This window comes from Haemaphysalis longicornis, unplaced genomic scaffold (assembly GCF_048455015.1).
Source record: "Haemaphysalis longicornis isolate Haplotype H1 unplaced genomic scaffold, Haemaphysalis longicornis Haplotype H1 scaffold_2, whole genome shotgun sequence".
Taxonomy (NCBI): domain Eukaryota; kingdom Metazoa; phylum Arthropoda; class Arachnida; order Ixodida; family Ixodidae; genus Haemaphysalis; species Haemaphysalis longicornis.
Genome location: NW_027526295.1, coordinates 262,935,657 through 262,953,337, shown reverse-complemented (window position 1 = coordinate 262,953,337; position 17,681 = coordinate 262,935,657). Strand labels below are relative to the sequence as shown.

At 47.2% G+C, this 17,681-nt stretch overlaps 1 protein-coding gene and 1 non-coding gene across 6 annotated transcripts in view; both read right to left on the bottom strand.

Moving 5' to 3' along the window:
- The window catches only part of Su(var)2-10 (E3 SUMO-protein ligase Su(var)2-10), an 81,345-nt gene that overhangs the window by 5,892 nt on the left and 57,772 nt on the right, over positions 1–17,681 (bottom strand). For 4 of the 5 annotated variants that reach the window (XM_077700454.1, XM_077700455.1, XM_077700453.1 and 1 more), the window contains one exon: positions 1,699–1,865. In XM_077700454.1, coding sequence (XP_077556580.1) covers positions 1,699–1,865 — 167 coding nt within the window. Of the gene's footprint in view, positions 1–1,698; positions 1,866–7,861; positions 9,243–17,681 lie in introns of those variants that run through there. The other variant, XM_077700457.1, reaches the window with a different exon arrangement.
- Trnak-cuu (transfer RNA lysine (anticodon CUU)) lies at positions 16,269–16,341 on the bottom strand. The gene has a single exon. It is a non-coding gene; the product is annotated as a tRNA-Lys (tRNA).

Here is a 17,681-nt window from a genome sequence, read left to right as displayed (position 1 = left end):
GACCACCTGGGGATCTTTAACGTGCGCCGAAATCTCGAACACACGGGTGTTTTCCCTTTTTTTCCATCATAATACGGCCGCCGCAGCTGGGGATCGAACCCACGTCACTGGGCTCAGCACTCCTGCCATAACAAAATGACAAATCCATCTCTGCAGCTCTGTAGTTCACCTTCATACCTGTCTACACAGACACCGTAGCTCACTGAGCAGATGCTACCATTAATGCACAGCAATGCAATGACTGCGTGGTTTAGTTAAGCTCTGATATGTGTAATTTAAAGGTGCTGTTTTACGTAGAAAAACTATCGCCACTTGCCAGTCTGCTTAATACCAAATTTTGCATTTGCAACAGCAACAAATGTTTTAATGAACACGCCTGAAAAGCTGCAGTTGTTTTGCATCGAAACACATCTGCCTTTCAAACCATGTTTGACACAACTCTTAGACGCACTCTTCCTGGATTACCGGTCCTTAGTGCAAAAGTTGCAGCCTTCGATGAGTGTGTGCAGTACCACGAGTATTCATTGTTTTTTTACCACCCCAAATTTTCTTTCGTATTTGCGTTTCTTTGTATTATACGTAAATTCTAACAGAAATGGGGCTGCGCTAGCTTGAAAAGAGGCTGTTGAATCTTATATGCCAGGTGGAACGTGGAAATTGCAAGCTCCGTTAAGCTGCCTCACAGCTACTACCAATAAAAGCATTTTTGATGTGCATCTAAGCACCAGGCAGCATCTACAAGCCATCTTTCACAAATTCTGAATTCTCGAATGCCCTAGAATTCAGACTTAAATAAATTTTTGTGTGATGAGTAGACTTTTTTTTTTTTTCATTCTTATCTCTTACATCTGTGTCGCTGCACTAATAGTAATCAGTTGTCACGATTCCCTGGATCCTGGGATCACACTTTTTTTTTACAGTCCCCTCTGAAACGTATCAGCAAGATTCTACTGTAGTTCAAACTAACGTATCAGCAAGATTCTACTGTAGTTCAAACTTTACCACTGCAAACATCACGCCGAACTGGAATTTAACTTTTGGTGCACCAGTATCACATGCTTGAAAATACTAAGAGTAGCAGAGCAGGTCTGTAGGACAGGGAATTAAGAAATTGATTAAATTGTTGGCACAAGTGCAATGTTCAATTCCTTCTTTTTGTGTTCTATGTTTCATTTATGCAGTTTATCACTTTAGATGTACACCAACTCGCTCAGTCCGCTGCCTTAGCCATATTTAACATTTGTACACATGAATGTCACCTTTTCCTGGCTTTATTCCATAAGCTAAGTGATAAACCAATGACAGTAAAACTTATCCACAACTGACCTTTGTACATTTGGGCAACAGCTGATCCCAGGGCAAAAAAAGAAAATTAGAAGCAACAAAGAAATAAAAGGTGAAGACAGTCATTTGGAGAACTTTTCAGTGCGACAGCTCCACAATCATTCAAGACACGACTAATGTTTGGCATCTAAAATCTGAATTTGTAGACCACAAATAAAAATTTGCACACCACCAAGACTGAGTTTCTGGTGTTTTTTCTACTCTTTAGAGATCGTGGTCTCCCTGTTGGCTTCAAGTACTTTCCAAGTGCTTAAGGTATGCTCAATGTGCTAACATTATGCTTGGCAAAATACAGAGATGGGGGAAAAGGGAATGTGGATGGCAACCCCCCCCACTCCCCGCTGGCGAACTTACTGCTGTAGTGGTACATGGAATGCGGAGACGCAAAGTACTCGTTGTAGGGGCTCGACACCGGCGGGTAGTAGGGGGGAGTGCCCGTGTCCATGACCGGCATGCCCGGGTACAGCGAACTGCCCGCCATGCTCGAAGGGGCCAGGCCAGAGCCCGACGACTCGTGGGGCCTGGATTAGGGGAAGAACAGGTGTCACACCAAGCGGGTCCTTTCCCTTCGAGCAGACTACACTCTCCTCCGCCCTTCCTGGTGCAAGCGTAAAAAATGCCCCCACAAAATGTGACACGCGCACACTTGCCGACATTTCTAGGCAGCACCGAAACGAGGTGCTCGGGAGGATCAGCAGAAGACCTCGAGGATTCGTCGTAAAGTTACCGATAATTCATACTGGTTCATACCAGTTCATTCAGCGTTCAAACCGGTAAATTACACAGAAATCTCGTAGTTACCAGTACGGACGCTGCAAGTACCCACACCCACAATGGCACCCTACAAGAGAATAATCTATAGCTCTTAATAAACTATCCGTATACCGATATCCAAGCCACCTTGGTAATGAGTGCAAAGACAGCCAGAAGAAAACAAGGTGTCCCAGAATAAGGTCACCTTCCACACGGCATGGCCCGTGGTAAGAGCTCCTTGCTCGTTTGAGTACAGATTTATTCAAACAATTAATTGCAGCTGCCACAAAGCTTTCCACGTCCACTGTAATATGCAGGCCAAACTCCACATAAGGGACAGCTTTGAACAACTGCACCTCGCCATTCAGAACAGTTAAGGGCATTATCGAACCGGGTTCACCAAAATGAAGTGTTTTTAAAATATGAAAGAATAAGCCTTGTAAAGGTACTTGTGTGGCAAGAAGCTGCCCATAAATGCTTGCATTTGTGCTCATTTGATGACAAGCTTATCTCCCATAAATTCTTCTACATTTGTGGCACCCATCTGTGCGTTGGCCAAGAAATAGCCAACTATTATTCATGCAATGATCTTCTTGCTAGGAGCAAAACAAAGGTTCCTTCATTATTAACACGGGCGGGCCTACAGGAAGTGTAGCCTTTCACATCAATGTGGTGTGTTTCAGTGGTCCCTGAAGAAGTAGTCTCCCAGCAGCTACCAGGCTCAAAGTGAGTGTCTACTAGCAATTTCGAGAATTGCTCTTCTAGCCAGAAAAAAAAAAAAAAAAACTTTTCTTCTTTACAAAAAAAAAAAAAAAAAAACTGCAATGGATGTAAAGGCCTATGCATCCTTATTCATAGTTCTCAATGTCCTCTTCTCCAGTCCATTATTCTTTTATAGCCTTTCGCTTGCTAAACCAAATTACATTGGAGATAAAATGTGTTCACTGCGAAATAAAAGTAAATTTCCTTATTTTCTCTATGCCTATTTGATAAGGTCATGCAACCACTTGAAACTTCCATACTGAAGTGAATAAGAGTTAATTCTGCTTTGAACCATATAGCACTATTCGAAAACGTTAATATTCTTGAAGCATTCAGAAGCTTGAAAAACCAAATAGATGCTTGTTCAATGAACCTAGACACAAAATTATGCCTTGTTAAAAAAAGAAAAAAGAACCAGCAAGAGAGAGAGAGAGAAGAGGTAAAGGAGAGGCAGGAATGTTAACCAGGCTACGGCCTAGTATGCTATCCTGCACGGGGGAAAGGGGAACAATGAGGAAGAAGAGGAAAACAGAAAAAGAAGGGGAAAGGTACAGACACAGCGTAGAGTGGTGTGCCCAGCGGAAGGACACTATAGACAAAAAAGTTCAGTGAGTTCATAGAAGGTAGTCTTTTGTGCTACAGTCTTCTGTGCAATTCCGTCATTTTTAGAAAACAGGAGTGCTTTTGTCGCCTTCTCCATAGATGACGGAGAAGGCCAGTGGCCCAGGATTTTCTCCTCAGAGAACAGGCGCCGAGAGTCTACCTTCCGTAGAGTTGAAGGGAGTTGGCTTCCTTCCGTTGAAAAATGTGGCCACTCGCATCAGACGTGTCGTATGGTCTCTGGTGTGTCACAGACTACGCACGGCTCACTGGCTGCCATTCCAATCAAATAGGAGTAAGCATTTGTGAATGTGACTCCAAGCCAGAGACGACAAAGAATGGATGACAAAGTAAGAATATATCAAAAATGTATACCTTTTGCAACAAGTTAAGAGTTGGATATATCGTACCTTGAGAGCTTATAACCACTACCAAATGAATCAACTTCCTTTCAAAGCAGAACGAGGTTTACCCATAATGCACCGTCGGCAAGCAGCTCTGTACCTCCGTGGCTTTGCTCTGACACCACCCTTGTGCTCTTCTCTTTTGGCTCTGATGACCTTGTTGAGCACAAGCAGCCCGGCAAACAACATAAAAGCCAAGCTGTAAACTGCTTCCAAGCTCTTTTCTCTTCAACTCATGGGCAGCATCAGTTACGAGGAAAAAATATGGCCTGTTCTAAAAGTTTTAGTGTCCAGTGTGCCTGCAACAGTATCAAAAATCCTCCTTGCTGACTCATAATTCTCACACACCCGTTTTAAAGGAGCCGGTGAGGTCTTGATAACAGTGATACTAATTTTATTGCAAACTTCAAACAAATAACCGAAATAAAAAAACCCTGAAGCCGTGGCAACTCCCTAGCCACTTTGCAGCAATTTCTCTACGATATACATAACCTCGTTGTGCGACTGGCTGCCGCTGGACTAAGCCAAGCACAAGAAACATGGTTGGAAGATGGTAGTGGGGCCTGGAATCACGCCACTAATGCTCAAATAATGTCACTACACTCTCAAATCTGGAATTTTTCAATAGTTCCAGCATTTTTTTTTTCCAATAACATCTGTGGCTGGAGTGAAGCAGAGTGAGTTACAAAAGACTAGTTCTTTCAACCTGAATGAACAAAGCCGGATGCCACAAGTGCCATGAACCTTTAAGGAAATTGGCCAGTGACAAGAGCTTCCGCCAAACGCTTACCAATTGACATATCCAAAATGGAATTCACCAATTACATTTTAGATATGATGTCAGCATACCGGTCACCATCAAAGGAGTGTGTTGTCACCCGCACCTCACTTTAAATTTGTGTGATGGACCTTGTAGCGTATACCTCAATGGCACCCGGAAAATGTGGACACCCATGAAGGCATGGCTTGAAAGAGGCAAGGGAACAGATGACTGCTGCACAATGAGCAAAGAGCATACCTGCCAGGTTTGCCAAGATGGCATTAGGGAGATTCATGGGGAGATCTGACCAGGGGGGAGGGGTAGTAGCAACAGAATGGGTAACTTTACGCACATTTTTTATTTGCTTACAACATAGTAGGAAATGAACTGTTTCTTCGTCCAAACTACCAACAAGCCACACCACTTAAATGTCCGATATGGCTGACACCGCTCTTTTCAGAAAGGCCTGAAATAGTACTACAACCGCAATAAAAAACAGCAGGAACTGAACTGTTTAGTTGCTTCGTCTTAACTTACGACATGCTACACAACTGGAGACACTCTAAATCTTCAGAACGGCCGTCCAGAACGGCCATGCTCGTGCGTAAATGAAAGCGGTTGTGGCGTTGTGTTTCTATAAAAAGCTAACTAAAATGGGACGACCAGGTTCACCGTCTCCGCATGGCCGACTACCCTTTTGAAACACTTCACTGATAACGATGCCAATTGGTGTCGGGTTGGATTGTCAAGTATACCTCCGGAGCATTGTGGCCAGACTGGGAAAAAGATTTGGCCAAAGACAGATGCGTTTTCGGGAGATTTTTGTTTCGGTCGTACAATCGCACAAAACCATGAAAATGTGGGAGTCTCCCGGAAAATTCGGGAAACCTGGCAGGTATGAAAGAGGCACGTGCTTGCCACACCTAAATCCATAACCAGCCCCACCAGCACGATGCCAAAGGACACCATGCAAGTTAAGATACGCATGACAAAAGGTGGATGCGTGGATGAAGCCGGATGCCACAAGTGTGAACAGGATGGAGAACTGAAACAACGCATGGTGGAAACCAAACATCTCAAGCGTCAACAAAGGCTTTCACCTATAACACATGTAAATACTCCAGGTACTCCCTTAATTGTTTCTGGTAACCGTAGGATGTTTTTTTACATCCAAAACTAAGGAGATGAAGGCAAACTTTTATACCTTCATACTCTTATGACACCCCGATGAAGTTTTATTAAAAAAAAAAAAGCAGTGAAACTACTGTGCAGGGGCAGCTTGTTTTGTGGCCTTGTGTTAGTGTTGTATATGTGTGTTGTGTGTGTACACACACACACAATATATATATTACTCATTTGTGAAAATTGCAGTGTAAATGCTTTTCATACATTGATATTCCGCATGAAATACCCTCAGAGGTTACCCAAATTTGAAATTCTTGCACAAGCAGGGATATCACGGCACAGGTGTTAAAAAATAAAATTCATGCACTGTTGGTACAGATACGGGGAACTCTGGGAATCACGATAATTAGTTTGTCAGTATAGAGTTGTAGCCGAGGTCACCCAATGAAAGTTGCCAAAAGTTGCCTCCACAGGAAATATATCGTCTGAACCGCAACAAGAAAACATTCACATTCCTGTTCAAAAACTTAACCGTGGATAAGACAAGTAAGAAACTTCTCACTGAGCAGCTTTTAAGAAGCTTGGGCACAATAAAGTTAGAAGCAAGAAGTTAGCCTTCTTAGGCCCATTTTATGCTATGAAACATTTTTTCAAAAATAAGCTTTTTTTTTGTATTTCGGCCTTTGTATTGGCAATTTTAAATATTTGCTTCAATTCCCGTTTATTCTGAAAAAAATTACTATTTGCGTGTGGAACCAGCCAGGAAAAATGGCTGGTTCCACATGCCTGTTTTTGACAAGGCTGGGCCAAACAAGCTGTTGCTGCAGCATTTGCATGTTCAGAATGCTAGCTGCAACAGCAAGTGCAACTGAAGTATAAATAACATATGAGCTCAGTGATGTTCCAAGACTGCTTCTAATCCAGTTCATAAAACAGGAGGGAGCATAGAGGGAAGAATACCCCATGACAACAAGCTGGTAATGTGTGAAGCAGCAGCAGCTATATTCCTGTGAAGTATACAGGAAAGTATTTCAGGTGTGCCTTTAGTACACGTGCTGTCACTGACAGATGACGCCAGCAGTCCCGGCGCAGAGCTAAAATTACCTCGATTTACCAACAGGTCTTGTTCTTTTTCGTATGGCAAGTTTTAACGTGGAAGTTTAGCATGCAATGTGAGCATGCTGTACAAAACATAAAATGCATAGTCAAATGCTGCTGCGCGGATGATGCAGTAGAATTTCATCCGCTGAACGACGTCTGCGCCCAGAAGGCTACGTGAAGCAGACACAGGTGGCGCTGGCAAATGCCCAAAACCGAACAGGAATCGGCTGCCCAAAGAATACGCAGGGAACTTTGCAGGAAATTCTTGAAAAAGTGCCAAAAATAAGGAATTTCTGAACCTACAAATGGGAATATTTCTCCTCAGTACGAAACATGACTGTGTGAGCCTCTAGGCAGAAAAAAATGACAACCCCGACGACAGTGACTCTCGGGATAGCCTATTTCCCATTTTGGGCAACTTGTGCAACATTTCACAATACTACAGCTCCGAGTTTGTCTTTGACCCTTTGTTGCCGCCTTCCTGCCAAGTTCAGCCAGTAGCAGTGTACAGTGTACTAGGAACTTCCAAGGGATCTGTTGACACCAAGAACATGACAGCGCCTGCCACCCGCAAACGTTCGAAAGGAACACAAGATCTTAGTCATGCAATACTTGGACAGTGTTCCAAATGGTGACCTTGATATGTAAATCCAAAAGAAGATGAATGACGCCCTGCTGCACGAAGATAATGGAGCCAAAACCAACCCAAAGCTGGCAGCTATGGACTGCTATGCACAAACCAACGATTACTCGCTGGAAACGACAATAAGGAGTACTGAATCCACTCATTCCTCCTTAGGTATTCACTCTTCTTTCTCTTTTGGTGGAAAAAAGGAATACCGCCACCCCCCCAAACATTTCCCCTTGTGGCAACACTTTCCAGTGCCTCAATATCAACAGCACCCAGGAGAGCAAGCACCATGACAAACACCACAGGCAGCAGCCACGTGCACATGCACACCACTACCACCACCGCCGCATGCCATGCCAAGCAAGGGAAACCCGAGGCACCTGAGGGGGAGGAGGGGCAGGCAGCCATTTATTGTGCAACACTTCAAACAACACATCATGGAACAAGCAAAGCAACTCACTCCACTTCAGCCTGTAAAGGTAAACCGCAAAACATCACATTCTAAAGGAGTGGCTCAGCTTGGAAGGCAAGCACAAGAAAGCAATAACAAACGAAATATCACAGCTGATGGCACAACCTAGAGACAACAAAACACACTCCTCTCTACAGGTCAATGTGCAAATACAAAAGGGCAACGGAGGAGCACAGCTCCCGGTCTGCAAATACGTAACAAAACAATGGGCAGTCGTGTATTTAAAAATGACAAGAGTATCAACGGCTTCTTATGACGGTGGAATTGCGAGTCCCACAACGAGGCCAACCGGTCTTAACGTGTGTTTCCCACCATAATTGAGTGATGCTCAACCATATAGACACCAGAGTGAGAGACAGAGAGAAGCACACACAGATGCTGCAAACAGACTGAAATGTCGACAATAAATTAAGAACTTTGCACAGCACCTTGACCACACATAATAAGAAGTTCTGCCACTCACACAAGGGTGTTAGGCTATGAAGCACCCTGCATATGCCTTTCCTGAAGCAATAGGGAATAAAACCGGGTTTGCTGACAGGCAGAAAGCCCAAGCTCAAGTGGTGCTCACATGATTTGTTGACCGTTTTGTGGCGAAGCTTTTTCTGATGGAAGAGAGGAGGAAGGGAAAGCTACAGAAAGAAAGAAAACACTAAGGCTCTTCTTTCTCGCATCCCCCCCTCGCACACTTCCAGCCCCTCTATAACAATGTGAATACACCAAGCTTTCACGGTGTGAGCTATGGCTCTAGACAAGAGCCGATCCAACATGAATGAAGCTGCAGCGCACACAACTATCATTTCACAGTTAAATTTTGTTTAAATTTCACACTTAATTTATATTTAGCATATACAGTTTTGTTTGGAGCACCCTCTTCCTAGACTCCCCGTAAACCATAGACATCGCTTGTCCTGAGAATGGGGCCCGCACAAGAACATTTTCATAAGGTGACAAAGTACCACACCCCCCATTCGGATTCCATGCTTGGTGGCAATTTTCATGCTACAGTAGGCAGGGATGGTTGCTCAGTACCAGCACACAGTGTAGAAACATCGATCCCATTCATTAGAGGCTGCTAAAATGCAAGTGCCCCCTGGACGACATTAAACCACAAAAGCCAGTGCCCAATAATGTGCGCCTGCAGGCAAGGAGTCCAAGAAGTGCATACAAAGTGTGAAGCTAGGGTCCAACAGCAATGCAAAAGCAGTCACTAAGTGGTTCTCTCATGCCTTGGACGATGACAGCATCTTCCGGAGATCACTGGGTTCACATTAAGGCACGTTTGGATAGCTGGAAAATAATTTTTAGACACCGTTCAGCGGAAGACCTACAGGTAGCTTACATTCCCTAGCAAATAGCAAGAGAATAATAAAAGAACACTTCACTGCTGTTTCAAGTTTGAACAGCAGTGAGTTTGAACAGCAGCAAACATGCAATTACAAGTATTAAACAAACATGCGACTCCCCCTGCACTGCCTTAAAAAAATTAATTAGCCCTTCCACTCTGTGACGAAGGTGTTGCAGTAAACGCAGTGACACGTTTCACCTCAAATGACACATCTATGCATGAAACAAAACACGTTTGTAATGAGTGATAGAGCGAAAGACCGGAATTCCACAATATTGACAACTTCACTGTGAACTACATAATTATTAAAAGTAGATGAAACTGGCATAGTGTTAGGGTCATCTTAGTGGATAATTGTCATATAATTTCTTTTTTGGGGATAGTTTTGACAAAACAAGAGTTACAGCCGTTTTCTGTAACCATACTATTTCTCTAGACTGTTGTGACCACCTGTCACATAATTTGTTTCGGGATAGTTTCCATAAAACAAAAGCTAGTCGTTTTTTGTCACTCCCTTTGTAGACAGCCATGTTTGACAGCAACTTAACTGTGAACTAGTAACTATGGCAAGTAAATTATGACAACTTGGCACAATGCTGGAGTCATCTTAGCAGCCAATTTTCGTATAATTTTTCTTTTGAAATACCTACATTAGATAGAGAGCTACAGGGCATTTGTGACGAAATTGAAGACGAAAATCTGTGTCGACGCAACGCGTAGATGGACAGACAACGACCACTGCCGAAATGTAGCTATATATACAGCTTTGTAGCAAAATGCACGCACGCTGCACGTAAATGAGAGCTATTCCTCCTCTCTATAAAAAAAAAAAAAAAAACATTTATACAGCAAAACTGAAATATAACAGATCCCTTACAACAAATTCTTCCCTAAAAAAAACACTAAAACCAGCTAACTATGCTGGACAAACCCCATACAACGAATGCCAAAACTGAAGTGGCTCCTTCCAAAATTACATAGTGCGCATGCTGCCAAACCCCTTTACTCTGCAGAGTTTGGGCCCACTAGCCCACTAAGAACCAATTTCTTCTGCAAAGGAACAAAAATTTCTAGATGCCAAACGTGAATTTTTTTTTACAAATTGAATAGCAAGATCTATTATGTAAGTACTACTCAAGATTTGAAATTTACACACCCTTATAAATGGTTGAACAATGCAAACTATTCACTACACATCAATAAAACGATTCGTGGCAAGTCATTTGCCAACAGATCCCTCTATGCAATGCAAGCCTGGCAACGACCTCGCTGGCAGCAAAACTGGACCAGTCCCAGTTTTTTTGCAGATCTTCAACAGGAATGAGCTCATGCACTCTCAAATCCAGCCATCCCGCCTCTCACTAGTGCCTCAATGAAGGTTGAAGACTCACACTGACTGTCGACCAAGCATGCCCACTTGCTCATGTGCCGCAAGGGAGTTGGCTCCCATCCCCTCAAGGTTACAGCGAGGTATATGGCACAGCCAGCCAGCAAGACCGTGTCACCCTGCACATACACTGCAGTGGATAGCTGAGGAGATGATGCTGGTTCCCTACAACTGCTGGTACAAGCAGCAGTTGTGGCCCTTGTGGCACAAATGGCAAAAAACGAGCCTGGAAATCTCCAGTCCCTGTGTCACTCCCACTACACCCAATGAGTGATTAGGAGTGCGAAGATCGGTGTTGCATTTGGTAGCAACCACAGTCCGCAGTAGCGGAGCTGGTCGCCGTTGATCCATCCGAGCCAGGACTAGGTAAGTTCTTAGGGCGAAACTTCAATGGATTTATTTACATTTTTACAGTGATGAGGACACGGATTGATCGGGCGAGCCGCAGAGCGCCGTTTTTATAGATACTCGCTCCCTACATCCCTAGGTTGGGGATCACTATCCAAAGCAGTACTATCCAATGGTGATGTGCAGTTTCTCGTGCGGCAGCACTGCTCTCAGGATGAGACACACCCTTCCAATTAGTGCGCGCACACACATGCACACACCCTTGCCGCTTGCCGGAGACCAGAGTTGAGGGGGGGGGTTCATCCGTGCCAACAATGCAAGTCGCTAAAGCGCAAGACCCCCAGTTCCTTGTACTCTACGGGGAGCTAATCACTTGTCTTTATCCAAGAAGTCGTCCTGCCGCCGCCGCCACCTCCGGGGTTCTACCCTCCCCTGGTCGTCGGTCTGCCATGGGGAGTGCACGGGAGTGTCACCGGTCATTGAGTGGCTGGGGTCGGTGGCTCCTTAATTGCAGTTCGTAGCAGTACTCCCCCATGCCAATCCGCGGAAGGGCTTTTGTCTGCTGTCCGAACGACGGCGGTGGCTCGTTTGAACCAATGCTCAATGGATCACCACAGTATCATCGCTGAGTGTGCATCGCTGAGTCATAACAGCGGGCAGCCCTGACGAAGAGGCCGTCCCCCTACTAAACTGCTGCAATGTCACCGTAGAGGGCCTGCAGCATGCACGAAATGTGTGTCCTTGAGGCCAAGCTTTTGTGCAAAATCTCTCGCAGGATCTGCCGGTTCACCCGATCGTGCGTTTCTGAGATGCTCATGAAAGCCACAAATAATGGGTCCCTGGACTGCTGGGTGATCCTGATCAGGTCATCTTGAATGCGTTGCACAGCCCAGAAACCCATCCGCTGCTCCTTGCCATCAACTGCTGTAGTTTGTCCTTCATGACTCACAGCGCCATCCATATGAAATACACATTACAGCACCCATCTCCACAGAGCCCTTATTAGTGGCCCACCATGCCTTGGCACATCAGTGGCCCTGTCCGTGCTCCTCCTTTTTTCTCAAGCACTCTTACAAATGGTGTACAATTTCTGTTCTAGCTCAGTGGCCATGGCTTGGAGCTCCTCTTTATTGGGTCTGGGGGGAGGGTCCTCACTGGGGCCCTCTTGCTTGCACTGTGTCTGTCCATAACTGATCTCCTTGCAACTTCCCTCCGACGCCTACAATCTCTAGTTGTTGCCACTAGGCCAATTCCCCGTAATAACCTGCCTTTTGGGTCAGAGTGGGCACCTAGGCCCTCTAGGTGTGCAAGAAAGTCTCCAACACTCAGCCCCTCCCGGGGTGGTGGGGCTGTTTTAGGTCACAACACAACGGTCAGCATGGATGCAACTATGATTGTTGTTGGTCCATTCAGCCCAGGCCCCCTCCTTGATGTTTACTGTGTTGCCAGCTGCAATACACCGGCATGAATCCTGGCTCTAAAAAAAAATCCCGCTATGGTGGAGAAATAAAGTCTCTGCCATAACGGGGACCAAGATGCCACCTTTCCAGGGCTGCTTGGTCATCCCCCCCCCCCCCCCCCCCCCCCCCCCTCTGCTCGTTACTAGCTGCGTCTATATTAGGAGTTGCTGCTGTTAGCCACCCATTCCGACAGTGCCCCCAGGCGCCGTCCTTTGGCCCCTCGTTCGATCCACTGAAGACATCAGTACTGAGAACCCATCTGAGGGAGACCCTGCTAAATGCCTAAAATGGCTGGGGGTTAAAACAACGGATTCCATTCACAACTTGGTCTCAGTCGTTCCTCCTGCGCTTGCTGCACACATGGTGCTTAGACTGTTGGGCACTGTTCACGTCTTGACCAGTACAAGTGGGAAGCAGTTTCCACTGTGCCTAACGTTACCTGGTTGGTTGCTCCGCGTTTAGAGCCGAAGAGCAGGTGCAACACGTGGCTTTTACGGCAACGAAACAACACACCCGATATAGTGATTCCCGTTTCCAGTGCCAGAATCCCAACAACTGAGTGATGGGATTCTGCTGTAATCATGGACCTGGTTTCAGGCAGTGCCACACTGCATCCTAACCTACAGTGTTCACCTTACACCGTGGAAGACCAACATCTTGGGCAATGTTCAGCCCCACTTTTGAAGTGAAAACGGCCCCTTCAGCTCGCAGTCTAGAGCACTGCCTGCTTCAACAGAAAAGCCAGGCTCAAGGAATGAGAAGGATACAAGGTTCACTCATTTTTCTCAAAGGCAAGAAGGGCACAGAAAGTGACAACAGCTGCCTCAATCAACCTTCCAAGAGGAGAGAAAATGGCACATCCATGAGAAGCGGGACAAACGGCCACACTCCCACATTAGCCAGAAGCAGGTCAGCTAGGAAGGAACAGGTACGATGGTGAGTTACGACATATGGCTAAAGGAATTTCGAAGCGAGATCATCGTGACACAGAAATCCAAGGAGCATGCACAAAGTGGAATACAGAACGAGCGGCAGCCGTTTGTTTTTGGAACCAAGTGCAGGTGTGCATGCAGTCAAAAGGCAGTGGCCAAGCAAGCAGAATTAAATTTTTTAGTTTATACTTTGTTTTTCTTGTCACTGCAGTTTTATTTGATTTAGTCTCGGTTTCTGGGTCTGGCTCATTTCGAGAAAAAAAAAAAAATACTACTTTGATTATGATAGCAACTGGAACTTAACGCGTTGAAAGAAAAGAGTGTGGGTGCGAAATCGCCTTCCTTGCAGATAGTTTCAGTTTGACGTGCATGCTTCCGGGACGATGACCCCACCGTTTCAACATCAGATTCTGACGTTGTGGAACTCATACCCCTTCCTCGGTTGGGACTCTCAGGATGTGAATCAGCTGGGCTCGAATTCAAATCGTAATCAAAGAACCATGGCTCTTGTCCACAGTGGAAGGCGCCGCGCGGTCAGCTATCCGAAAACAACCGCATACATGGAGGGAGCACTTTCAGCAGCCCACACAACACACACAAATTTCGCGTTGCGAAATCATGATGGCAGATAAAAAGGGGATACAATATTGATACAACGACCTCATTTGCTGAAGACAGCGGCAAGTGAGGGTGCGGCGAGGGAGTGAAAGCCGCAATATAGTCATGTTTGGTCTATTGGAGAGGCAACGGCGCGCTGGGCTAATCTGGCGCGCCGTGCTAATCTTGCGCGCCATAGCAGACACGGGAACAGAACAATGATAATAAAAAAAAAACCCTACAAACCCCTTGCGGATAGCACAACAACTCTTGCACCCGTACGGGATCGCACGCGTGCCGCATGGTCAGTCATCCCGAACGAGAACAGCGCGGAAGTGACCATGCCCCCCAGCAATGAAGAGTGGGCATGGCCGCTCTGTAGTCTTCAATATACCGTTGAGAGAGCTTGGGAGTGAAAATACGAGCTACTAGAAAGATTGGACAGCTGGCACAAACAGTCCAGGTGTGCCAGCTCTGCGCTATGGCACAAATTTTTGAACGCACGACGTAGAATGTACCGGCTCTACGTGCGGGTAAAAAAGTTTGATAACACTGATCCGTTTGTTATCCAAATAAACACGACGTAACTGGCATCACTCCTTTTTCTGAAAGTTGCTTTATGCAGTCAATGATGCGGATAATATCGGGGGGGTATTTTTCTTGCCCTTTTGTGGTGTGTTGGGCAGATTTTACGACAACAAATTTCCACTTCAACGAGATTTTTTACACATCCCATTATTTTCGGGATTTTGTAGTGGGATTTGACTGTACTTCGTACACGGCATTACCAACCCGTGCTTATCATAGCACAGCTGCTACTCAGTACTCGGCCCAGCTGCATTTGTTGATCGTACCACAAACACTCCCTGTTCTGTACGAGGCAGTGGCTGCAACAACTGGGCATTATTAGCGCAACGCCGGTTGCAGCAGCAAAAATTATCCCTGCAATAGTGGTGCTGGGACAGCGTGCACTGGGGAGGTCCGAAGTGTAGTTGGTCGTGGTTTGAAGTCGTAGTAATGGAGACAAGTATAAAAAGATTCAAAGGGGAAAAAAATACGCAACTACGAAAGCAAGGTGACAATTGTTTTAGGAAGTGCCGTGCTGAGCTTCGCACTTGTGCTGCTGCCTTATCAAGTAGTGCAGCAGACATTTGAGATCCAGAACACAATGGCGGCACCCATAATACCCCCTCAGCAATTACACACTAATGCATTCGCATGCACTAGGACATGAGGAATCCTTCGGTGTCCTTTTTTTCCCCCCATTCTGACAGTGTAGAAGCCAAAATGACAAATGCAAAATACGCATAACACATCGTTCCTCTTCACATATGGTCATGTGATTTCATCAGACCAGTTGGCCACCCGTTGGTGCCAGTATGATTCCAATGAAGCAATTTTTCGAATGAACCAGACTTGTGTTTTGTCTGCATGGCCCCTAAGAAGGGACACAGGTCTTAATATCCAGAAAAGTGACTAATAAAATGATTCGACGACGCGAAAATGGCGTATTTTTTAGACGACTCACCGTCTGGTTCAACATGCTCAATGGCGTCCATCTTGGTCTCATGGTATATCAGCCAGGTAACTGTTGTGGGGGCCCGTGTTCCCCTACGCGTAGCCGGCGCGTCACGTAGGTCGTGTCCTCTTCATGACCCCGCGCGACGCGCCGAACCGGCTTGCCGCGAACGTGTGCGCGAGGGCGCGAGGGAAGGAGGACCAGTTTGTCACCTTCCTTAGCGCCACCCTCTCCCCGACCTGGGGAAGATCTCCTCTCCCCTCCGAGCTGACCTGCGGGACGAACGAGCGCTCCGGCGGGGAGTCGACTGGGCGATTTGGTCGGAGTCGGTTGGCTCGGCTGTGCCTACGCCGAATGCCCCGATGACGGTGAACCCAGTTGGCTCCACGGACTCTGCCGAGAGATTCTGCCCTGATCGGTCGCCTCGGGATGCCTCCCCTGCTCCCGCGACCGTGATGACGGATATCGAGGTCTGAGCCCAGCGGCTTGAGCGAGCGACAGGAGCCACTGTCTCCCCGCGAGCGATAGTCGTGTTGTCTGGTGTATGCACTGTATCTGCCAGGCAATAAAGCCTCACTTTGGATTGCCGGAGCCTGTCTACCGCATGTGAGTACCCGAACCCGTGCGTGAGTCTTCGGATTCCGCAGGGCTAGTGTACGGCGCGTAGCGTTCTCTAGCAAAGCTAGCCGGGGTCCTCTGCTATCCCGTACGTTAGCCCACATTGGCGCCCAACGTGGGGCCCGAACCCACGACCCTGAGATTAAGAGTCTCATGCTCTACCGACTGAGCTAGCCGGGCCTCACAGTGCCTGTAATTCTCGGCCGTGATTTTCTGGCTCGTACAGGCATTGTGATTGACATTGCTAACGGAGGGTGTAGGCAAGGCGTTCATGCAGCCCTACTACCGTTTGCAAAGCTGGCCGAGGTATCGGAAGCGCGCTCCGCTCCGAATATCTCGCGCGCGCGCGGCAAAAACGCAACACTGCCGGAGACGCTTTGCACTCCGGAGGCCGCGCGAGCGGGCAGGGAAGCCATGTCTCCCACCCGCGCAGCCGCCGCCGCGACGGTAGCTCGACGAGCGCGCCTTGCGCTTCCGAGAGCTCGCGCGGGCGCTCACCGCATCTCGCGGCGCCCCACGCACCCTCCCATCGCGCAGCGTAACAAAGGGAGCCCCGAAGGGACGGCTGCCACCCCGCGCCGAATCCCGGGCAACCCCCCCCCCCCCCCCCCCCCCCCCCCCTTACCACCCGTACGGTGTTCAGCAGCGAAGAGTTCCTTAAGGGTGAGCAGAACTATCCCTTTTGTAAATAGCCTGTACATAATATGGATATATTGTTTTTTTTGTTGTTGTTGTTGTCTTTGTTGGGCTCAGGGAAGAGCCGTGCTCTGAGATGGAGCGAGGTGGCGCGGCCACCGGGTGTCCGGTAACAGCTGGTATTGCTGTCGGCACCAAGTTGTAAATATTTGTGAACCCGAATCATTGACAGGCCAGGAAGAGCCGAAAGTCTGAGGAGGGGGGCGGCGCGGCCGCCGTGGCGTCCGCTAACAGCTGGTATTGCTGTCGGCGCCGAGCGCAAAGCAGTTCGTATTGCTGCAGGCGCGTTTATTTGTTTGATTGTTTTGCTTTGTTTGTTTCTGGTTGTTCTTTTTCTGGTAGGTTACGTTTCTGCTCAACCTAAGGGGAACTTCTGCTGATATACATCCCATCGAAGGAGGCCTCTGACCCCTTCAAGGTGGTTATCCCGCGCAGTCTGCGAAGAGCGATTTTTGAGCTCTTTATGCAGCTCGCGGGCGGCCGATCACGCGTGGGGCCTAAGGCTTACATTTTAAGTTCTGCCACTCCGTGATTTGGCTTGATAACCTCGAATGTAGTGTGTGATACCGGGGCGGGCTTCTGCCCCTTAGCACACGAAATTCCGGGTTATCCAACCGCTGCACCAGTGTTAGGGTTCCTTTTTTTTTGGCCCTAGCCTGGCCCGAGTACACTGTTTCGCTTTCCCACTCGGAAAGCAGCAGCAGGGAAGTTGGGCGTTGTTTTGCTGTTACTCCCGACTTGTTTCTGCAGCACGTCCCCCCTGGCGTTTGCCCCCGGTCTGGTCATGTCGCCCGCAGCCACACCACACGCCGCCGGTTCCGGAA